The 26608-nt window shown below is 28.1% G+C and overlaps 1 protein-coding gene across 1 annotated transcript; it reads left to right on the top strand.

Moving 5' to 3' along the window:
• LOC108567552 lies at positions 1-26227 on the top strand. The gene is made up of 6 exons (XM_017928091.1): positions 1-120; positions 5807-6082; positions 8429-8604; positions 11667-11799; positions 15878-16103; positions 25970-26227. The coding sequence occupies exons 2-6, from the start codon at positions 5817-5819 to the stop codon at positions 26225-26227; spliced, it is 1059 nt and encodes a 352-aa protein (XP_017783580.1). The 5' UTR covers positions 1-120; positions 5807-5816.
• Positions 26228-26608: the final 381 nt, after the last annotated feature.

The raw sequence follows: 26608 nt of genomic DNA, 5'->3' as shown, positions 1-26608 counted from the left end.
TTCGTCCTTCGCGGAGGATTTCGGCTGCTGCTGGTGGTGGACAGGACGGGCCAGGACGGATTCGTGCGCAGTCCCACACAGACGACGGCGCCGTTCAGACGTCGGGACGCTCTATAATACGTAAGAACGCATCTTACGATACTCAGCATCTCTTTGCAAAAAGCACGCGATCCAACAAATCCTGTTTATTGTGTTCGAAGTATATTTAGTTATTTATGAGAAGAAAGTAAGTCATGAAATTATTTATTTAATCATTGATATATTATAAATTTAAAAATATCTTTAACGGTCTTTGATTATCTCGTTCATTATTATTTTAATTAACTGTATCTACGCTAGACAATTAAGTTTTTTTATTATTCTATTAATTAATTTATATAAATTAATTTGGTTTATAAATAAAATGTCAATTACTCGTTAATATATTAACTGATTTATTATATAAACATATTAGTTCTAAAGTCCAGAAATACCTCGTATAGTACGGGTAAGCGATTCCACTACGGATGAGCAATACCGTACTGTTTAAAACAATCTTCATTTATAATACATTTTTTTGGAATGTATTTTTATTTATCTATGAAAATTTTGGATGTTCTTCAATTTTCAAACTGTACTACAGTGAATCCGCAATGATCAAAACTGCACTATTAGAGGTATTACTGTATATTTTTAAATAATTTTAATTCTTCTCAGTTCTTCTTATTAAATCGCATACAATTGAACTTTTAATAAATTGGACTTAATTCTTTCATTATATATATTATATTATAAAAAACATAAAATCACGCATAATCAATCTGTGATTTTTATTTTAATAATTTTGCTTCTTTATATAAAATTTATCTTTTTTACTGTTATTTTTTATTAATTGGATGATTTGATATTAATAAAAGAACGAGAAAATTATATATTGAATGTACAACGCGAAAATTATATTAATTATGTAATTTTGAAAAAAAAAATGTAAAAAAAGTAAGTAAAGTAGAACAGTAAAATTACATGAATTGAACTTTGATTTTATTTTATATATACTTTAATATTTTTGCCCTTTATATAACAAAACAGAAAATATAATTATTGTGTAATAATGTAAATTTTATAATTGAATTTTATAATATGTGTTCATTATTTTACATTATTTAAATAAAACATAACATATTAACATAACATAAAAATACATTTTTGTATATTTCAAAGAACAATAAACGCAATAATTATTAAATACATTAATATTTCGTTACATTACAATATATATGACTCAATTCAATTAAATCTCGCTTTATATAGGTTAATGCTTTTGCTTTATATATAAATTGCTTTAATAAATATCCATTAAATATCATTTACTTTTTGATAATTTGGTAGATTATAAAGTAAGCGGAAAAACTATGGTTTTGTAATAAAAATTGAAAATAAATAACTAGGTATGTTATAAAATATATGAACTGTTTATTTTGAAAGTGTCTAAAATCCATTTATGTTTAAATTGAGATATTTAAGAGTTTGAGTTTGAATAAAATTAAAAATACGTATAGAATAGTGATTCTCAAAAAGTGAATAAAACGTTTGGGAAACGCTGGTATAGAATACCAATGTGTGCAGTGTGACTAAGAGAGTTAAATTTACAATTTCTATAAAAATAAAAATAATTATTAAAAGAATAATATGTGTTTTCTAACTACAAATGGAGTTAGCCAATTAGATTTATTATAAAATTTTATAATATAAAAGTTGAGCTCTTTAGTTTAATCTTGAGTCCATAGTTTAAATGCTTTAAATTTCAAAAAAATAAACTCAATTTATTATATATTTCTTTACAATACTTAATAATTCTGGTTCCACTGTACTTTGAATATATACCTCGCATAGTAAGATATTAATTAGAGTGTATTGACATACGTTTGATGAAAGTTTCACAAACACAATTTTAATTGAACAAAATAAAAATAAATTCTAATGAAAATTATCGTTTTCTTTCTCTCTCTCTATAGTCAAGTCTATATCTTTGTGGATTATTTTATACGATCTTAAAGTCCTAGATTAATCCCGATTTAAAAAATACGAACATATTTATATTTCTAAATGCTAGGATCTCTAATAACTGTTTTTGTTATTTACAATTTTACGTTACATAAAAATATTTTTTTATTAAATTTAATACCATTTGTAATATTTTTCATGGATCTTGAAATATATTGTTTTGAAGAAATAATTCTTGTATATTTATCGCATGTACCCTTTGCCAACTCGGCTACATAGAAAGCAATTTGCTATAATCTGTAACAAATCACTATAACCTGTCACAGGCTATTATTGCGTAATTGAATATGAAAGTAAAACATTATAAATTATGCTCAATAAAATGTGTTCATACATAAAACTCGAACATAATCTGCTCACGGTTTTAGGGAATATATTTTTCAATGCAATTTCTTAGTTTGTCGCATCAATATAAATAATCTAATAGATTTCTTCATATCGCTTCCTTCATGGTAAAGTTTTAGCAGAGTTTTTATTATTTTTTTTCCTTTGACAATGGTAAAAATTAGTTTCAGAAACAACTATTACAAAAAGAAAATCCTTTACTTCACTGATACTAGGTGCATACTAGGTTTGACAGTTACACCCCAAATACAGTCGATTCTGCTTAATCGGGACACATCGTGACTATAGCCTTTTGGCCCTATCCGAAGTTATATTTCCATTTATTATTTGCTCGGTTTTGTTTCCGTTCTTTAGGATTTATCACTAATAAGCGGCTGTCCCGATTTAGCAGAATCGACTGTATTTGTATACTCCAAGGTTGTTGTAATATCATTTTTAATTCACTTTTATTCAAAATCACTCGGAGAATCATCCACGTATAAATAATTGGATCAGTAGATATTTTAAAACGAAATATTGTAATGATTAAAATGCATGTTAAGCATTCAATAATTAAATTACGTACATCAAGATAACTAATTATAATTATGTACATTAAATTTCATTTACATTACAAAATATTCTTATTATTATTAATTTATGGTAAACTCGTAATTTATTCCGTTTCATGCTTCGAATTAATGAAGTTCGCGGTAAACCTTAGGAAAAGCAATTTCTCTATGGGTTACATTAAACATTCATTGTAATCAGTATTTTCTTACGGTTACTTTGTATAGTCATGACAACTTGTATAGAAACAAATGAAAACATTGAATCGAATTTTATATGTAGTCGGATTCGATCTGCAACTGAGCTGCGAAGTGGCATTTACTCTTTGCAAATCCACGTCAATAAAGTGGAAACCTTCCAATACTCAGATTTAAATGCATTTTGAGTGGATCTATTTTGTAAGTATTATATGGAAGTTTTGTTGTATCATTAATAACTGAAATATTAATCTTAAAAATTAATTTTGTTCGAATTTTAACAAAAAAAATGGCTTGGACACCCTGATTAGCATGAATTAAAAAAGATTAACTCTACACAACTAATCAATATTTGCAAAAACCATCTCAAACGCAATTGAATCGTCACATTTTTAAACAAAAAATGAACCATCAACAATAGTATCAATCGAAAACGATCATTATCTAAGAGTGACTAAACAAGAAATAGCACAACTCACATCGAAAGTTGAATTATATCAAAAAAAACATGCTATTAATTTGTTGGGATTATAAAGGTATTGTGTATTTTGAGCTACATTCAAAGAACCGAACGATTAATTATTATATATACTATCAACATTTAATAAAACTGGAGGAAGAAATCACAGAAAAAAGGCTGAAATTGGAGATAAGTTGGCCCTGACCTTGTACCATCAGATTACCATTTATTTGGAAGTATAATAACCTGAAATCGCACTTACTTCAGTTTTTTGCTGAAAATAACCAGAATTCTATGAGCGCGTTATCATGAAGTTGCCAGAAAAAAGTTGGAAAATATTTAATTGATTAAATTTTATTTTTCATTCTTGCCGACCCAATATATATCAGATTGATATCATTTCGAAGTTTAGATTTATTTTATTTATTTCATTTCTTATGTAATCAAATGAGAAATGAGTATTACATAGAATGTGAATAAAGAACTGCAAATTACATTATATATGAAAAAATATAAGTTGGACAAAGATATAATATTTGGTAATAAATTATATAATTAAAACTGTTAATTCTGAGTGAACTACACATTATATTGTAGATACAGAATTTTTTATAGTTTAATCATAAAAAAAATATGTCGATAATATTTATATTTTTGCAAAAGTAAAGTAAGTTTCAATAAATTATCTAGATTATTTACGTATAATTTTCCAAATAGTTAAGTTATCTCTAAATCTTACAATATAATAGAAGATTCTATAGACTAGACTTTAATCAAATGCGGTACAAGTATCAGGTTTATTGAATTTAGTAAGCAAGGATCACAAAGGATTAGAATATATGGGTCGTACCACAAAATGTTGCATAGAAAAGGTGATAAAGATAAATCTCGTGGGATGCATTGAAGTATGTGAAAACGTGAGATAGCTCAATGTATTTATTAGCACCAAGTGAACTGTTAAAGTATAGCGTTTATATAACAATAAATAATACATATAAAAATATTTTTTAACTTTGTTTTTATATATATATACATTTTTTTCAATCACAATTATTAGTGACAATTTATGAATTTTCTTTTGTAAATTGCATTAAAAATGATCAAAAACGAATAATAATACTAGATTAAGTTATAGTTGTATATCTCTTGTATCTATCGTACAAATATCCTTCGAACGTACAATCATGCAATCATACGTACTTTATTATTTACTCTATGACCGAACTAACGTACAAATATTTTTATGTTCTTATTATCTATTTTTATAACAAAACATATATATATTAATTATATAATACATTAGATAATCCTATGAATTACAGAGATTGAACAAAAAAAATCTAGTTTTTATTTATATGAATAATAAATATTTGGAATGCAAAACGTTCAGTATTTATCTCGAAATATATGTCTTTTTTTTTAATCCAGTTATGAATGGCGCAATGGTTTAATTAAATACGATAAAAATTTTCAAACGTATGAAATATTGAAAATAATGTTGTAACAGTAATGAAAAACACTGTTCTATCATCGATTCGAATTGAATGGACGCTGTGGGTTATAAATGAATTTATTCGTTTTGAATGGTGGACACAGCGCACACAAATCACTGTCCAAACAAATACAAAAAAAAATAAAACAATATAAAATTTGAAAAAAAAAACGCTTCCGAATGGTTTTTGTCTACAAAAATAGATAATCAAATTATGGTTTATATAAAAAATATTTTGAAATATTATTTGTATAAAAAAATACCGGATTTTCAAAACAATAACAAAATTTATAAAATAACTAAACTTTATAAACTCTTTCAGATTCTTTAATATTTATAAAACAGTAAAAAATTAACAATTTTCTTAAGATCATATTTTTCAAGGCTACTGTCAATTGATTTGTATATATATTTTTTATTTATACAATACATTTTTAGTATTCACTGTAATAACCTTATTATTATTATTATTTTAGATACAAAAAACTTGTCTTTTTTCGTTATAAGGTCTGAAATAATAAACTTTTTGTGTCTTTATTTGTTATAATATGCCTGTGCTTTTCAATGACATAAATAATTAACTTTTACATAAAAAAATATGACGGGTTTTTAATTGTAAACATTTTCTTTTTTCAAAACGTATTTTAAACTTTGAAAAGAATTAAATGAAAGAAAACGTGTTTACGTGCGCATTTAATACTTTTGTTATTGTTGTTTCAGTGATTTCAGGATGATGGTTTCAGTGTGGTATTTGGTAGTGTTGCTCGGCGTCGGCTTTGCGGGTTGCTGCGAGCTCGAGGACGTTTTCAACGAGAGACAGGTGAGCGTCGAGGAGAGCGCGCGAAGTGCCGATGTCATTTTCAGGGGACTGAGCGCTGCGACGCCCTCGAACGACGCCGGTGCGAATGAGATTAGCGGCGGCGTCTTCACCGCTTACTTTGAACTTACCAACACTTACAAAGGGGCTGATTCACTCGATATCCTCAACAACTTCAGGTAAATCAAACAACGAAAAAAATATTACTAAGAATATTCTCTAACATCATCATTTTCATCACAAAATATTATTTTTAAGTTCATATGTGGTCAATAGCATTTTGTATTTCGATAATACGTACATAATTATTAAAACTATGATGGAACTAACGTACTAATATCCGTACAAACGTACAATAATGTTAGTACGATGTAAGGTACATACTATATGTTTTGACCAAAATCGATAATTTCATTACGTAATATTTCTTAATATAAAAAAAATAAATATTTCCATTATTTTTTTACATTGAATTCCAATATATTAGCATGCAGAACATGGGTTATTATTAAAAGTGCTCTTTTATAATTAAATAAGCAAATAAATATATTATTTCAATTTATGTTCGATAATACGTACATGATGTCTGACCGAACTAACGTTCAAATATTCGTTTAAAAGTACAATTATGTTCGTAGGGCCATTTGATGGAAATTTTCAATAATACGTACTTTAATATTTACTTTCTATCCGACCTGACGTACAAATATCGGTACGAACGTGTAGCAGTGGGATTGTTCCTAAGTTTTATTTTTTATTAAATTAAACAAAATAAAATACTCAAAGTGTAATATTATAGAATTATATAGAAATCGCATGAAAAAAAAAACGAAATTAGAAGGATCTTTTTGTTCAACAGAAATTTATTAATGAAGCGACTACATTTGGAATGTTATAACCAAACTATTGTTAGCTCTATTCATATGTAATGAACAATGAATTGAAGTATCTAACTTGTTCTATATCTCCCATCATTGCGAAATTCGGATTCCATTCATGAAGTTAAATCAAATTTAACATAGTTTTGTCAGGATGCACATATTAGTTTTACTTTTATAATTAAATTGTTGCTGTATTAGTTTTCAACATTATCCTGCATAATTGAATTATATCAAATTTTTAAGATTCTATTAACAAAATAAGAATGCAATAAATTTTATACAATAAATTGTATTTAGTTCCCTAATTTTTTCCTCAAATCTTACCAACATTTACTCCTTCCATGTGGTCCACGTCCCACACTTAAAAAGTTACAGCACTACTCTCCTTCAAATGTTTGTGACCTAAAATTCAATGTTGTTGAGCCTAAACAATGCTAAGGGCCCGAATAATAATTTGCGAGTTGGACAAAAAATTTATATTCCATCATTGCTATTCATATAAAATAATACTTTTGTTGTATAAAAACTCTTGCAAATTCCCTTTATTATCTATTCAAAAATTATTTTATTTAACTTTCGGATGTTCTGAATTATAAAGTACACAACGAACCCCATTCAATTTTACATTTTACAAAAATTTGACTCAATATATGCACATACTATTTGTATAAAGAAAAGGGAACAATAATTAAACTCGTTTGTCATCCGACTGGAAGGACTTTCAAAAAGTAAATGTATTCTGCGTATTTTCATGTAATTGAAAGGCCGAGCATGATAAACGCAGAGCATGGTTTCGCTTCCGTGTAATACCACTGTAAGCTGCAGAAATTATAATTTCAAATTGGAACTCAACCAAAGCTCATAATAAATGGACGTTACTGCTAGCGGTCGCTCCAAAAACATTCCGCGATAAATAATTTCAGAAAATATTTACACTTGAGGAAAATTTTATTTTAATTATTACTGTATGCAAATATGCATTAATTCATTATCTGAATAATATAATTTAAATATTCGCTATGTTAATATATAAAATGCAGTACGCAAGTGAATGTACGTTAACCGAACAGATAATTTCGTTATAATTTTTGCTACATAAGTTTATCTTTGTTTCAAGGAAGTACGTTCAACGGAACGTACACTAAACCACGCTATGTAATGGAATATTAATTATATAATAATATAACTTATATTTAAATAAACTTATTAATACAATTAGTATTATCGGCTAATTTACATAATACGTACATAAATTGTTGTTAGTGAACGTACGTTAACCGAATTTCCTTTTATGATTTTTATTGAACACATATCTCATTGTTTGCATGAACATACTCAACGATCATTTAGACGTACACTTTTCGATCTATATACTGAAATTTTCATCATCACACAATTGGATGTGATACATCATATTTGTACGTAAGTTCGAACAAAGGGACTCCAAATAATGTACATATTATCGAACTCAATTTAAGTTAGCACTGATTGTATTACATATTTTATTGTACAGTTTATTAAACACTTACGTAATAGTTTTTAAATCAATGTATAAAACGTGTTGGAGAAATGCTTGTATTCTCGAAGGTAGTCGGTTATATTGAACTTATATAGTAACAAAACATATATATTTCCATCTTGCAGACAAGTGAATGTAACGATTTCTGGGAGGCCGCTCTCCGATTGCGGAACTCGTGATGACATCCCGAGGGAATACATAGTGTTCTGCAAGATGTCCAGAACAGCTGGTCGACATCTGAGTGCTTTGGCCGTCGCCAAGTGGGACGACGACACCGATCAGAGGGTCTGGTCTGCGTTAGGTAAGCACCTTTTTTTTTTATTTATTTGCATCCTTCATCTGCATTATAATTACGTCTCCTGTAAGGACGAGTGATGTAATTGAGGAGAGTCCTGCTATATTCAAATCGAATTATATTGTGCAGACGCACGTGGAATGTCTATTGCGGATTCCTGTAGACACGTGGAAACCTTCATTAACGTACCTTCCTTATAGCAAACCATAATATGTCAGTCAAATATGCCATTATTTACAAACAATTTTCAATATAGGAATAATAAATAATTTATATTATAAAAACATCAAATTATACAAGAATATATACTTTACATGTTGCGGGTATACCTTGCATAGGTATATAAAAAAATGTATTATCCTAAGGATAGAAAAGGACAAGTACATACGATTATACATAAAATTCACTACAAGTGTTAACAATCAGACAATCTTCTTGTTCTTGAACATCCATATTCTAAGACAGAAATGCTTATTCCTTAAAAAAATATTGGTCTTATATAATAATGATTTGACGAAACATGACAAAACATAAAAAATACTTTTAGATAACTTCTACTTGTCACTTGAATGTATCCGAATTGATTAATAATAATCATAAAAAAGAATGAAATACATGAATAATATAAGTTATTCAACATCTGCAGAGGTTACTTTTGCTGTTAGAAATGTTAGAAATCAAAGATTAATGATGCCTTATATTAATTACTTTAATCATTAAACTTATAATCATTTAAAAATTGACATCTTCAAAAATTTATTTCTTATATAATCATCAATATCTCATATTATAATATAGAAGTATTGGTTCAACATTTGCAATAGATTGGTAGTAACAATTGATTTATAATGTCGCAGATACGGCGTTTATGTAACCATTTGGGGAATGTCCTAACGTGTATGACTGACAGAAACATGTGATTTATGCTGACGTAGATAAGGCATTTACATAACAATACTAGGCTTGGTTTAACGTTTGCAATTGTTTGACAACAACAGCTGTTTCATCGTGACGTAGATGACACACGTTTTCCTCCACATATGAGAAGAATTTTCAATAATCTTTTAAAGTTTCTTACTTTTTTATCGATTATGCAAATATTTAAAACACACTTTTTTACACATATATAAAGGTTCGGAACAGCTGTGTTTTTGGCGTATTTAAGGCATTAACATAACCATATAAGCATTTTATTTAAATAATTTCTTAAACTTTATTCAAATTGATCAATTTTTAATATTAAAAACAGTAAAAATAATTGAAACTGTAAGAGTAAATATACCTTTTTTCATTTCAAATATTTCAGATTTTCCATGTAAAATTAAGATTTGTCATTATTTATTATTAACTTATTTTAACACATACAATATTTCTTGTATGTTCTATTTGTAATATTGATAAAATTATCGAAATTAAACTCATATTTGATTAAATCTTTAAATTTAATGCTCGTTTTTATTAATTTTTAATACACTTTAAATGCACCTAATAGCAGAATAATCTTACTCGCATATTAATTAATATTGCAAAGGCTATGTTAAACCAATGCATATACAATTTTCGTTTCAATTAATTAGTAATATTACGTTTTGTAATTGTAAAGGGAAGCTTACATCATGGTTGAATTCAATTAATTAGGAATTACAAACTAATGTACTAACGTGATATATCAAATAGAATTTATTAGCAGTCTTTGATCAAATATTCTCTTGAAATTAAGCATTTTTATGAAAGAATATTTAAATATTATTAGTTTAATACTTTATTTTTAATCTTATTCATATATTATATAAAAAGTTGATATAATGAAACTATCAAATATTATGTAAAAAAGTATATAATAATAATAAAAAATCTTTATTAGTCACCAATTGTAACCAAAGGACATAAAAAAGTATATTAAACTGAAAACAATTACAAAGCTTATCTTGTTTCTAAATTATTGAAGAAGTAATCATTTGTTCTGCCAAGTTTTTTACTTTATTATTTAATATTTACTACATTTTTGAAGATTAAGCAATAAATAATAAAATCATTGATAATCTTGATATTACTAGATGTAAATATAAATTTTATTGGTATGTTAGTATCGGGTTTCGAACATAATTTATTTCTATTGGTAAAGTTTAAAATAAATAATTCCTAGAAAACCGAAATAATAATTAAAGTAAAAATTTTCAAATGTTATAAAAAAACTTTTTATATAAATTATAGATTATTAATTTTTAAAATATTTAATATCTTAATTTTTGAAATAAACTAAAATATTATAGAAAATTAATGTATTAAATACAGTAAGTCCTCTACATACGTGATAAATTGGTTCCGAATGTTTTAGCTTAACTCGAAAAATCACGTTAGTCGAGGAAAACACAAAATTTAGGAAAATTTCGCTGTAGTATATTAGAAGTGGTTTGATTTTGCAATCTCTAGTGTTAGCCTAAATGTTTTTATGTTGAGATGTTTTTCAAGATAGGCCACCGCACTACCACGCCTTGTGAAAACTCAACTAAATCGTTTAAGTTGAAAAATCACGTAAGTCGAAATGGCGTAAGTCGAGGACTTACTGTATAAGAAAGTTGTTTGCTTAGGCAGTGAACAGATCACTTTTTGCTATTTGATAACCGAAACTCGGATATCTAAAGTTTAGTTTTATTGTTCGGCAACCGAATTATTCGAGAATTGCAGCTGAATTGTAAAATACAAAATAAACAAAACAATAATTATGACGTTCCATAATGTCAGACGTTTTCCAATTTATATAACAAAAAATATATAAAAAAAGCTGAATTCCAGAGATGAGATGGTTTCGTTATTTTTTTAATCAATTGTTAAAGAAGCATTCCCTGCGGATCCTCTGTAGACGCGCATAGAATTTCTCATATACCCAGCGATTTGGTTCTCGTGGAATCGAGAGTAAAATACAGATGGTGTAGTAATGAAAACCCTAATTAAAGTAGCATTAAGGGAGCGTTCATCAGTAGGAAGGCTTATTGTTATTCACAGCATTTGGGATGCAATAATGCAATTCGGAAGGTAAAACACAAAAAAAATATGGATTGTTTCAGGATGGAGCAGTTGGTCTGATTGGTCGGGATGCAGCGTCACGTGCTCCGCTGGAATCCAGCAGAGGAGGAGAACCTGCCTTCGTCCTCCGTGTCCTGGCTTCAACGTTGAACAAAGGCACTGCAATCTATTCGGGTACGTACCCTAAAATTAAATTGATCCACTTCCGAGCAATATCAGACAAACGAAGTTACTTAACAATCATTGATATATCTGCCGGAAGTTTTCCGCATGTTGTAGTATTTGGGGATACGCAAACAAAAAAATAAATAAAAAAATATATATACATAAAAGAAGAGAAGAAACTTTTCGTTGCCGTCTGCATAAATAAGGTGGAAAGTTTTTCTTGAAAAACCGTGAGAATGTGCGGATAATGAAAACGCCGCCGACTGAACCGTAAACTGATATTTATGTAGCCCCGAAAATCTGATATTTTCCAATAAACCCGAAACAATTTCGCGCGTTAAGTAAACAGGGCCACCGCCCGATCCGCACATAAATATCATTCAGAGTCGGACAAAGTGGCTAAAAAATGGGACACTGGAAAAAGGATATAAATAAAATTTTCGCGGAGCTGGAATCTAATTTTTATGAAACTATTTCCTGGAAAGTTTGATCCAATTTATGGAGTCTCTGGGTACATTGAATCGAGCAATTTGCTAGTACGAAGTTCCAGTTGTTTTTGGGGCCTCGATGGTTTAACCGAGTTAACCCCTCCAAGATTGTGCTCCGTGATTAAAATAAATTTGATTTGCCTTCGCCGAACTGGAACGACGGGAGAAACAGGATTCTCCGTCTCGGATGTAACGAGAAATTGCTGTTTCAATTCCTAACTAAACATGATTTAACAACTAGTTTTAATGAGTAATCAGTTGATATTAGCAGATACACATATTTTGTATAGTAATTATCCGTGAATTCTAAGTTAATATTTATTTTGGTAATGCTCATTCACACTATGCGTGATATTAAACATATATGGTAGATCGTAGCAACTTTTCAATTGTTTCGAACTGTATTGTGTGATGTAGTAGTTGATACTTCCTATAGAAATGTTTGTTTTATCAATATTAATATTTACTATATCAATTAGCATTAAAATCTATTACACACACACTGGATGAGGTTTCATGGCTTTATCCATTAGTCATGCCTAGGCCCACGAAACTTTTTGGGACTCACAAAAAATTGAATTATAATTAAAATATATATATTTGGTTGATAAGTTGGTATGATATTAACAATTGATCTCTTCCACGTCATCAACTAAACTGGTGCAAAAGGGCCCACGGCAACCTTAATGCGGTCTTAAGTATTTTTACACTTCCGTTCCTAAACTTCGGACGTAATGCATTTATACAAAGAAAATAAATATATAATAGACCCTTATATTTCTCATTTTTTTTACTATTATGAGAAGCTACTGTAGTTGGCACTCATTTGTATCATGGAGATAGATGACTCTAAATGATAGTTGGTATTTTTGATAAACTTTCTAATATTTAAATAATAATATCATTCATTCCTATACCAATAATTTCATATTAGCATATATAACTGAACGTATAGCTAGCATTTGTTTATAGTCTTATATAATGTATAGTTTGGAAGCAACTTAACAATATTAAAAATTATTGGCTGTACACTAGTTTACATTGTGTACAGTCACATATATAGGAACAATATTTGTGATATTATTGCAGTTTAATGACTTTATTTATTAAAACATTTGAGAATGTTATTTTCCAAGTTTTATTCTGTATAATTTATATTAGTAAATATAATAGTAACGTGACTGTTTTTTTATTCATTGATAATTATATTGTCTGGACTTTCTAATTTATAGATTGTTTTATGTACAGTAATAAAAGAGTTGTTAGTCCAGATGAATATGGAAGTTCCCACAACAGCTATTATAAGTTTTTTCATTATTATTATTAACTTTCAAGATGAATGAATTTTGTTTATTATATGTACGTAGACATACATGTGTGCGAAAAGTACATTTAACTATCTTTTATATTTATGAGATGTAGCACTTATTGTGATACTTACGAAGTAATTGTAATGAATCATAGCACTGTTTGAATGGAAATACTAAATACTTACAAATTGAAGCACACAAAGTCCTTGAATATATAAAAAGAAAAAAATCTTTAATTTTGTGTACGATTTTTTTTTAATTATTTTAATTTTGCTTAATTAAAAATAACAACAATTTATTTAAAATTTTGAATTTTTTATTTACATAAGCAATATTATATTTTCTTAGACATAAAAAGAAGAACAAAGGATGACTTGATAGTGGTTATGAATAATCATTAAATAAAATAGTATTCATGTTTCATTTTTTAATTATCCGCTGGAAAAGGCTTTCATGTAGCAGCCAAATGTTGCGCACAGCCTTCATTACCATCTACAGCTTTTGGGATTTGCCTCATTATTTTTAGATAGGGATCGTTTTCATCCTCTTTCATCGTTCTCCTTTTACCATAACTCTAGTTTATGCAAGCAGTTTCATATAATGCATAGCGATATATTAACAGCCAACTCGTTTCATATACCCATGTATATGTTAAGAGTTGTAAATCGTAATTGCTCTATTACATAGAAGTTTTTTTTATTATATATTTAATGGTGAAATAAATTATATCTATTAAAATTTATTACATTAATTGTATATTTCTTTACGTCTATCAAACATTAGTTCTTAATTTATAAATAGTACGGACTATTTGAAACCGAACTATTCAAGGAGTTTAAAACTGCATAAAAATAAACTACCAGAAGTGTATTTTTATTTTGTCAATTAATATTGTCATTTTGAAAATTTCACATCGGACAATAGTGATTCCGGACTAATCGAAACCGACAAATGTGTACTAATATAACTTTCACATTATTTGTTTTTAATGAACTAAGTTAAAAGTATGTTTCATAATAACCAATATTATTCAAATTTGTCAAAAATATCATTATTACAACTGTAATTTTCCTGTGCGGAATGTCTTTGAAGCCCATTGACAATTTGTATATACAAATCAGATTCCATATGTAATGAATCCTTTCAATAACTGGATTATATTATTTTACATATGCTATCAGTGGAGTAACAAGAAGTGGATTGGTCCATGTACAAGCAAAGGAAATGTTTAAAACAAGACAAATTTGTATTTGGAGGGAATAGGAAAATTTAAAAAAACGCTTGTCTCATGTCACATAGATGCAGCAGTAGAACAAAAGAAAGCATTTTAACACACAATACAGCCAGATTTTATCTAAATTGAAATATAAACCATGCTGCCAACATCTGCTTGGTTTGTTGCCAACTTTTACATTAACAAAACTTAAATATTATCGTTTATTGTATTCAACTATAAGATATAAAAATTATGAGTTTGAAATTCAGACCAAATAACAAAAAATCCAATCCTTTATAACATATACTATTGGCTTGTCCCGAAAGTTTGTGCCGATTTTCGCTAAGTACCATTGGCGTTACGTAACTTTTAAGAAAAGTAAAATAAAGAAGAACACAATAAACTAGATTTATTTGTTTTAAAACTAAAATTAGCAACAAAGGTATGGTACATAAAAAAATAAGAATAATCTTGTTATTCACAGAGATCATATTTTTGGGTAGATTATTGTAATTTTATATTGGAAATTTAACAAAGTATATGCACCTGAGACGAGGATGCGATTAACGAAAATCCGGTAATTCAATGGAACGACTTTAAACGAGTTTCGAGCGTTTCAATTGAATGGAGCAATTTGTCGTTTGGGAACTTTCGGTTGTTTCTGGTGCAGAGGATGTAGATTTAAGTGAGTTACGCTTAAGATCGCTGGATGCGATTAAAATAAATTTGATTTGCTTTAGTAAACTGGAACATGCAAAGTGGGGGTAGATTGAGCAGACACGGTTGTTGGAATTGCGAAAAGCCTCTTCCACACACACCCCTAAAAAGCACTGCTGTGTGTATATGAATATATGTATACGTATGTTTAATGTGTGTGCGTGCGTTCGGGTATCGTTCGATTCTGGGTGGATCGATGTCGTTGGGATTACCGACAATACCCACCTGGATTATCAAAGTTTTACCAAATTAACTGTTATGGGTTTCATATGAATATAACTGTAATCCGGTAGTAATCGACGTCGACATTCGGACAGGTAATAATAATTTGTTTCATGTGCATTCGTATTTTGCAGATGCTATAATGTCGTAAATCCGTTGGCAATCGAATCGCAGTATTTCCATCCGTCCAAGGACCATTGGCGCAGGGTGCCGGATCGTCCAGACGCCTGGCGTCTTGCTCCAGACTCCTACATTTGGCTCCCGTCGACGCAGCTTTTCCCCAACTCGACCTTCCCCAAGGAATTCGCCCTATTCATTACTCTCAGACTATTAAATGTAAGTAACAGACACGACACCAGGGTTTATACAAAAACATGCATTTGCAAAAAACCGGTTTTAGAATTTCTTTATTTCTAAAAAAACCGGTAAAAATGCATAAAACCATAAATATATAACAAATATGTATACTTATAAAGATTTGAAGTTTTTCCAATGAAGAGGATTTTTCAAATACATAATTAAATAATAAAATGTTTTTGTATAAAAAACCGGTTTTCAAATTTTACAACAAAAACGGTATCAATAAATCTATTAAAGAGACACCAAACTGCATATTTCGCTTATTTAGTCTTTTGAAATTACTAACAAACCCAACGAACAAATAAAGAAAAGATACGTACATAAAGAGATGGTAGCAAACGCACGCATCTCCATAACAAATTCAGCAAATTTACATAGCCATGAGAAAAACCTCTTTTATAGACGCGTTTTACATATTCTCTGCTTACATTGTCGACTTATATGAATAGTAAACAAGATATACCCCTATCTTTGTTACTGCTCCTTTCACTCTTTATTGAAGATAAACAGGGCAGATAATTTCGGGGCGTTTTCTAGTTTGTAAAATAAACTGAAACTTTACACAATGCTTGAACTAAAGACAAAACGACGTTCATAAAAGATTGCAGTTACTTTGAGATTTTCAATACAACTATAAGCCAGTATATATATATATATATATATATAAATTAAATTAGTTAAGTTTATAAAGAATATATTCTGAAGAATATTTTTTATATAAAAATACTGTGAGATTCCTAAAACAATGGAAACTAGATATTTTCAGCTTAGTTTTGGTTATACAAAATACTGATAGATTTAATATTTTATGGCATTTTTTTTTATAATTTAAAGCATTAAAAAATAGGTTAACTTAACCAATAATATGACCCAATTCCCATAAAAGACTTGTTGACAAGACTATAAGGATTAAAATTTATAAAGTTTGTAAGTAAGTTGATAATTCCTTATTGTAGATACACTGAATGTTAAATAATTATTCGAAGAAAAGACGCAGCATATTATGTTAATTAACGTAACAATAAATTATTAAGAAAAATATTATTTAGTTAATTCTGTTTTTTTTTTGTATCTGAAATTGGTAAAATTTTGTTATTTAATTTAAATTTGATTTTTTTTTTAGACAAAGTATCGAAATGCACATAATTGTTACAATAGGTACAATAATTTAATTGGCTCCGTGCTATTGAAAACCGTGTTATTCATGAGTCAATGAATCCCAAGCACCGTGTTATAATGTTGCACCCTGAGGCGAAATGTAGCGTTACAAAGAATTGTAAAAAAAAAGTATACTTTAATTGAAGATTCGTGTTATTCGAGTGATGTACGAGAAGTTTTGACCGCGTTATTAGAGACTAAACTTTCTTTAAAATATTATTTTTTTCAAAGAATTGAAATTATTACTAAAAGATTATTTTTTATTCTTTGTTTCTCAATAAAAATCGATATAATTTTGTGAAACATTTTCAAATATTTTTTTTATATTTTACATATAATATTGATGTGTTCTTTGGTAAATAAACATTTATTGTGTACATACAAAAATACATATCTTAGGGATATTGACAGTTCCGTCCTATTTTTTTTTTTTGGTTTGATAACTTATTGATTATGACGAATTTTCAAGTAAATTTTGCAAAACAATATCTGGGTTAATTACAATACAATTTTCATTAGCCCATCAAATATTTAATACCAATCGAATGTGCGTCGAGCCTTAAAAATGCAAACATTTGCGGACGAAATAATTTTCCAAATTAAATTTGGGCAAATGGCCTCATCACAAATTCATGCGAACCGTTGATATTATGATGTCACATTAAATATTAACACAATACAAAGGCTCCCTCTTTTTTTTACAGTTACGGTTACTGCTCTAATTTTGGTTGTTTTAATTACTTTTTTTTATTTATATAATCCTATAAAATTTTATTTAGGACCGGATTACATAATATATTGGGCGCTTCTGAAAGCTTTTGCTTTATAAACCTTGCGTGCATCGATTAATTAGGGACTAATCTGATCTTATTACTAACAGCATAGCTAACTTTGCGAAGCTTGATGTATAGACTTTTAATAGAAATTACAGATTATCGCATAGTTTCGTGCTTAACCACAAACACTAATGGAATGAATGGATCGCAATTATATTATTATTTACCTTAACATATTTCATGTAAGCTTCCAAGTGAAAAGCAAATTTTAATTTTTGCTGTAATTTTTATTATTTTAGACCAATTTATAATACCTAAACTAACTATCTCTAATAATTAAGTCATTAGGCAGATGTACAAAGGTCATTATTTATTGGACCTTTGAGTTTGTGCACAACATGTTGACTAACAATAGTGATTAAGAATAGTCGTTACACAATAATTAGTTATGGGATCTTCCTAAGTGGTATTTGTTCTAAATCTTGATGACTTACATAAATAAACATGTATAAAATAATAAGGGCTAACATAATATAAACAATAGTCCGACTAAAAAGTGTAGTTTCATATAAACCTTCAGTATGTTAACGATGAAACGCAAAAAAAAACAAAAAAAATATGTAAATGCATGTGTTTATATGGTAATATAAACATATGCAAACATATAAACTAAAAATAGTCAACTGAAATACTTGAAAACCTACTTATAGTATTCTTAGACATAGTTAGTTTAGTTTAACGGCAAAGTGTACGTTCATATGAACCTTTTGTATGTTCATGTGAACGAAGAGATGTATGATTACAAAAAAATAGTAAATGCGTGTTTTTATATAGGAAATCACGATTCGCTTAAGATACTGAAATATTTTTACGTATTGAGCAATCACTGACTGTCTTCCTCAGATTGTTGGTCTATTCAAAGTAAAAATAAGTATATTTTAGAATCCTCAATTTAGATTATACGCTTTAAAGTTCTTTTGCAACGCTATGTGGAATCCAAACTACAAAGGACCTGATTTCATCTATCCGACGTTATCAGGGCACTTGCAAAAAGGGTTCTCTACATAGGTATCGAGTGTTAAGCGGAGATTACCAGTCTCTATCGGGGTGCAGTATATTCTCTATTCCTCTCCTCTCCTAGTCTTTTCGCTGAGTCGGGCGCAACGCTTGACCTGAATCCATATGAATATGTCGCTTCCTGCAGTTTTTGTCTTGTGCACTCTGAATGTAATTCAGTGGTTTTTCTCTTGATAAATGGACTACAGTTTCCTGCCATAAAAAATACATACAAATACAAACACTTATTTCGCACAAAATTATTTCATATTTCTGTTCGTTCAATTATACTGTTTTGTTTTTGTTTGTTAGACGTTTTCTCTCCGAGATTGCTATCGATTTTATGTCTGCCACAGTTTTATTGCGTAATAAAATGCGAAATTCGTTTGGATCAAGTTTCCAACAATAAGCTTAGAATGTAAGCGAATTACCGTTGTATCGATTATCGAAGATCAAAGAAAACCTTATTGGAATTCAGTACCTTTGAAAATACTACAAATATTTTCTCTACAATTCCATCTACTTGGAATTCCGTGTATCATAATAAGAAATGGGAAGAAGTTTGTGAAAAAATTCTATTATATAAACTCTAGACATACTTCATATCATTTATTAGATGAAAATGATGAGAAATCGTTTCGACTATGTGAAAGCGAGGCTGATACATTTTTATCAGACTTTTTTTGCGAACCCGGAGCGAACTTTATGAAAATTTACGACCGACGTAAATATTTTCTATTTTCACTCCTTAACTGAATATTAAAGAAAAATGCTATAAATTTCAATCTTTTATATCAATTAATATATCTTTGCAGAAATAGTTTGCAATTGCATTTATATATAAGAAAATATTTTTTTATATTATTTTGTCTATTTTTTACCAAATATAGAAGATATAAAAAGTAAATAACAAAATAGTAAACATAAGGATAATTGTAAGTATATGCCTATTGATCTTTACACATAATATCTTAATAATATTAACATTTTCTTTATTTTCTTCATACTTTTCCAAATGTTAATACATTTTTTTAAAGGAGCAAATATCTCAATTCCTCGTCAATTATAAAGATTGAGATGAAATTTTATTTTGAAATTAAGTTGAAAAAAATCATTAGGTTTAATTACATGTAAAATGTAATAAATAAATAGTTTATTATATATTAGTAATAAATATATTACATCGTAATTAAAAAAATATTCATTATATTAGAAGTACTATTTCATTTTTATTTAAAAATATTATGCAGATATATTGCGAGATGTCCGACGTCGCAGCGACATATTTTTTTTACTGCGAAATTACATTTTCTTAATTAAATATTCTTTCTCAAGGCAAACAGAATGATGACTCGGCCCAAGATAAAAAAAAGTTAATTAAAGAAATATCAAACAATCTGGGAAAAAAATCGAGCGTCAATTAAAAGTCTTGATTTAAGTTCTGATAAATTATCTAAACTGACTAAATATATATAGAATTACCCTAATCGAGGACATTAAAACCGCATAAAAATAAACCACATAAAAATTTCTTTATAGAGACAAAAAAAAATGATCATTTATGTATAAAATATATTTTTGTGTAGAATTTTTTTCATTAGACTATAGGACTGCTAGAAACCGGACAATGCGAGGTATTGCTGTATACAATTTTAATTTTGTTCGTTAAATGTTTTCAGTCGTTTGTTTAAATATTGGTATTATTTATTGTTACCTTAGTTCATTTATTTTCATATGTTGATTTGTGACTTCCCATGAACCTCTTTTTGATAAATATCTTCAAAGATTTTATTCTAACAAAAATAATTAATGTTTATTATTTATATTAGTAACAAATAAATAAATAAGTTTTCTATACTTTTATTTTCTTTGTATATCGGTTCCATTAAAACTTCGTTCAGATTTTCGGTATTTTCCATCGAGATAATGGCCTCTGTCTCCCGACGGTATTGAAAATCATTCCAGTCACATCGACAATTGATACTGCGGGAGTTCAATGTGTTCATTAAAACTTCATGTTTTTTTCTGCCTGTATAAAGCAATCTACGTAGAGAATATTATTATTTGTGATAGAATCGATAGAACAGTGTGCACAAAAAAATATAACACTTGATTTGAAGCAATGGAGGATAAAATCAATAACACTGAAAATAAATTGGATTGTCCACGTAGATATAGTTTTCTTATTGTCTTAGTAATAACAACATGTTTTGCTACAATCATACAGAAATAATAACAGACTTCGTTTAACGAGTTCTTCGACAACAAGCGCTAAACGAGACAACGTTATTCGAAGTGAATTTAATATATAAATATTTTACTATATCTTAAAATTATCTAGTACACCTAGTACACTTCAAAAGTTAAAGAGTACTGCACATTTTTTAGGTTTTGTTTAGATTTCGTTATATAAAATCAGCGTTATTCGTGGTTTTACTGTATTGACAAAAAATGTGAAATTACAAAATAAAATTGCAAAAGATATATGGTCTTAATAAACTAAATTAATTAGAACACTAAATTAAATGTTCTTAAATAATTTACAATACTTTCTAGTTAAATAAATTGTCTTGCAGATGACAAATGTTGGAAAGTCAGAAATTCTCTTAGTTATTAATATTTATAATATGCAATTCAGGTGTTAATGAAATCTAAACGTATTTTCTTAATGAATCCAATTAATTTCTAGAGTAATGTTTGCGCAACTTTCATATAATTTTAAAGTCATAATTTGCAACATATAAACATATCTGTTTTACTATAAAGAATATGTAATTATAAGGATTTATCATATTTTCATACATATTTTGTGGCTTTTTTAATATACCATTTAATTTGATTAAATCAAATCAGTTTGATGGTTTTGTGAGTCACAAACATTAATTAATTAATATTGATCAGACTTCAATATAAAATCCGCTATGAAAACGCATCAACGTTAATTAATTAAATCATAAATGGGGCAATGTGTACGTAGTTTGGAAAACGTACTAAATAGTTATATATCAACTTCAACGGCTTCACAAATTAATGGGTAAACGTATAATTTGAAAAAAGAAATTTATCAGCTAAATGTGAAATATTTTCTTTAAATGAAATTAATTATCAAACAAAATATATTAAAAGGAAAAAATAAATTTAAAGTTAGATGTTCGTTAAGTAATTGCTGAGTTACTTGTCAAGTAGAACATCTATAACGTTTTCATTATACTTTTTCTTATAATAAAAGAAACTATAATACGTGATACTTCGTTACATCGCAATTATGACATAATAGAAAATCCAGATTTTTAGTTTTTTTTTTATATGTATAAGATATTTAAATCTATATACAATTGCTGAGTGACTGGTGGTAATGTGAGGAGAATCAATTATTTATTCAACATACTTGTACTTACAAAAAGAGAAACTATTGTTATACATATTGTCAAGTAGGACATTGCATATACAGGATGTGAATAACTTGTTCTTTATATTTGTACTTGCAATAAAATAATCTAATGTTATCGAAGAGAATATACATATCATACACAATACTTGAGAAGTTACTTTGCAATTGTGCCATTGTGGAAATGTTCGATTTTTCAATTGTTCTAGTGGTAATTTAGAGATTCTGGAATTGAAATGTATGCAACTATCATATTTTGCAATGAAAGATAATAAACAATACTCATAACCATTTTAACGGTTCACTTATTCAGCCATATTATGAGCTCCTCAATAAATCCGTAACTAATTATAAAATTTACAAAACGCTTTAACTCATCTATTAAATTTAATTATACATAAGCATAATCAATATTGAAATAATTAATTTTTGAAAATAAGAACATAGAATATTTATCTTCATTAATTCCTTTACTTTATACTTTAATGTTTCAAACTGCTTTATATATTATATTAATCTACAATTCATTTAGTTTATAAAATGAGTATAACTGGTTGCATAAATAATTCACGAACATTGAAATTTGTGAAATACAAATTATACACCATAGTGCAGTTTCAATCAGTCCGGCTTCACTAAAGTCCGATTGGAAACAGATAAATATATATCTTCTATGTTTGTATATAAATTCTATATTGCATAAGAGAAATCTTAGAATAACCTTTTAGGAACAAAGAGCCATTTTGCATCACTTTTTAGTGATCTTTTGATCGCCATTTTTCTAATGAAATTAATATTGGGTTAGTGCATAATTCAATATTTCAATATAGTCTTCATATGCACCGCTAGCTTAAGCGGAATGGGATAACTGCTATATAAACTTTAACATCTTTCCGAAACAGGAGGATAAAGAAAGACGTGATTCTACTCGGAAGAAACCTTTTGTTAATGTTAGAAATCATGCTGAAGTAAAAGGGTTTACTCGGTTTTATGAAAAGACAAAATATGTTCCTGTACAAAAGAACGGTCAGTTTTTAAAATCTAGGTAACATGTAATATAGATGTTTTTAGTTTGCTATACGATAATCTATTGAAATAATATTCTATTTTGTACTTCTCCGAATTTACTAAATCTTTCTAACGGTTAAATATTTTTCTTGAACCTTTATCTCAATTATTTGTGTACTGAAGGTTAAAGATTTTCCAGTTGCTTTCTCTATTTGCAAGGAGTGCAATAAAAAGAGACAAAGCTTTAGTTAAAATCTAAACTTGATGGAAAGGTAAAAAAAAAAATTTCTAAATTAGGTAGAAAGACTTATGGTCAATTTAGTTTTTTTTTTCTTATGTCATTTTCTTAAGTTTGTATTATGGTTGTTGCAATAAATATTAGTATCACAATTTTGTTGTAAATGTATTTTTTTATTGGTAATATGCAATTATTTTATTGGTAATATGCAATTAATAACAATATCCAATGTTTAAACTCAAAATTATGTTGTATTTTTTTTATAAATTTATGGAAAAAAACAATTTAAAAACCCAGGAAAACACATTGAACTATCTATTGTGTATATAATGTGGGCGGCTTTTGGAGTAATAAAGCTAAAGTCTAGGTTCGGATCGCACGTATAATTCTAATTACAAGATCCAATTGCTTACATCAGAGATATTGCGTATAAATATTTCTATTTGCAAATATAACATTGAGAAAATTAATAACTGCACCTATATCTGGCTATAACGGTTTTTTTTTTAAATTATGACTCTTTTTCTATTTAATAGAAAATAAAAGTATAAAATAATTCGTTATACGGTATGGTAAAATAAATGATAAAAAATATGTAGTAATAAAAATGTTCATTTCTTTAAAATTTATTTATACTATATATTTATTTTTTGATACCTCTACCATGATGAGATTATATAATAACTGTATCCTTATCTAATTCGCAATACTTGCATTATGGATAGTTGCTACAGCAGGTACCTGCAGGAAAACAAAATTCCAAGAATTTTGCATGCTTATACTCAGAAACTTACTTCCATGTCGGTTTATTGCCCGGCTGGCGTTTGGTCAGAAACTACAATAGCCTACTAGAAGGAAAGCTGTTCAAAGCTTAGTTCTTCAGTTATTTAACACTGGAAAAATATTATATTAATATTTGAACAAAAGTTTTTATATTGTATTCTTCCAGAATATTATAATTACTTAATTTTTTGATTTATTTCTATTAGTAATTCTAGATAATAAATATCATGTTTCAATTCTGCATGTCATGATTTTATGAAAATAGGTCATAAAATTAACTTTTTACAATTACTAATTAAATGGGACACTCAACATCTGTACTAGCTAACATTGTATTATTTCGGTAATTAAATATATGTGGTAAGACTAAAATGATGCAATTTATATGTATATATATTACAAGATAGTTTACATAATCCATAGTTTGTTATTTAAAGTTACTAGAGGACATGTTTCTTTCCTCACCGTAAAGCTGACATGAGTCGAGTACGGTTTCTTTGCTTTAATACGTTTTAGTGCAACGTTTTTCTAATTACTTGGGTATTGGGTATAAGATTTACAAACTGCTTTTTCTCTAAAAATGGGTGCTATAAAAATGTGATAATTAATTTGTTATGCTAAGTTTCATTTATATTTTGGATATTTTGAAACAAATTAACGTCTTTTCTATCATATCATAATTTTAAATCATTGTGATTTTAATGTCAAATATTAATAATTTACCTAAAATTTAATTATTCGTATACAAATTTGTATATAATAACTTGAAATTAGATTTTTGTGAGATAATATTTATTTTTAAAATATTTGAAAAACAAATTATAATAAAAATGCTGATTTCTTTCAAATTTATTTTTTTTTGTATCTCAACTCTGACGATATATTGTAGCCCCATATAATTAGCAATACTTGAATTACTTCATTAGACGGTGGACCAGCATTGCTAATGGTAATATATCTGCTGGCGGTTCATGCAAAGGATTCTACATGTTCTGAAACCTGATTAACTTTATCATTTCTTAGAAATGAGTTTCTTCTGTTTTTAATTTATCCAAGCGACGTTTCAATATTAAAATTTATATTTCGGTAAATTTGTTAATTATCATTTTCTTGGCCAAATCGCATTACTGCTCCGAGGATGACAGTCCCCGCATTTTTGCTTTTCCATGTTTTATTCCATATTTGTTGCCCCTGTGAAAATATTTTCTTGTTTTTCTCAAACTTGGAGTGTTCAAAGTATATTAGGAGCAACGACTAGTCTGATTGCAAAAATATCGATAAGCTGAAACATTTTATATCTACATTGCGGCAAGTAATCGACTAGGTAAAATTAAATAAAAAGGTGGAATAAGAAACAAACTTTGGAGATGCTCGTAGTTATGTTTATTAGACATGATTTATGGCTAGTTACAATACAGTGTGATACACAGGATACATATGTTACAAAGGTTTCTTACAGTATAATGAGTCCGAGGCCCGAGAGCAACACAGAGAATACTCACGAGATAATACCGGGAACCTTACAGCTTATTACTACACACAAGGGATGCAGAAGCGAAGACAGGAAGTAAGAGAAGAGAGTAAAGACAGAGCGGGTACAGATATGTTGCAGCTTATATACCCTAACCGGGTAGTACCCTTATCAGACCCTCCCGGAATATCACCTGCGGGCTGGAGTGGAGCGCAGCGTAACGGGCTTGTAGGTGATGTCATATAAGCGGGCTGGAGTGAGCACCACAAAACTATTAAATATTATAAATTGAATGTTATAAATTTCAAAAATATAATATGTAATTTATCCATTAAAACCTTTTGCGATCGCGAACGACAGTTTGATACAATACGTACCTGCAGGAAATTCAAACAATTTTGCACCCTAATACCAAGAAACTTACCTGCTTAACCAGTTTATTGCCAGGCTGTCTTCTGGTGAGAAAGTATCTTACTAGATGAAAAGCTGTTGAAAGCTTAGTTTCACAGATAATGTACACATGAAAAATAATATTTTAGTATTTAAGCAAAAGTTATTACAGCCAACAAATATATTTAATATGTAGTAGTTTTTGAAATAACTTTCTCTTCTCTTGTATTGGTTAAC

This window comes from Nicrophorus vespilloides, unplaced genomic scaffold (genome assembly GCF_001412225.1).
Source record: "Nicrophorus vespilloides isolate i.1.1-1 unplaced genomic scaffold, Nicve_v1.0, whole genome shotgun sequence".
In the NCBI taxonomy this organism is placed as follows: Eukaryota; Metazoa; Arthropoda; class Insecta; order Coleoptera; family Silphidae; genus Nicrophorus; species Nicrophorus vespilloides.
Note: the sequence above shows the minus strand (reverse complement) of the source record. Positions and strands in the feature narration are given on the sequence as shown.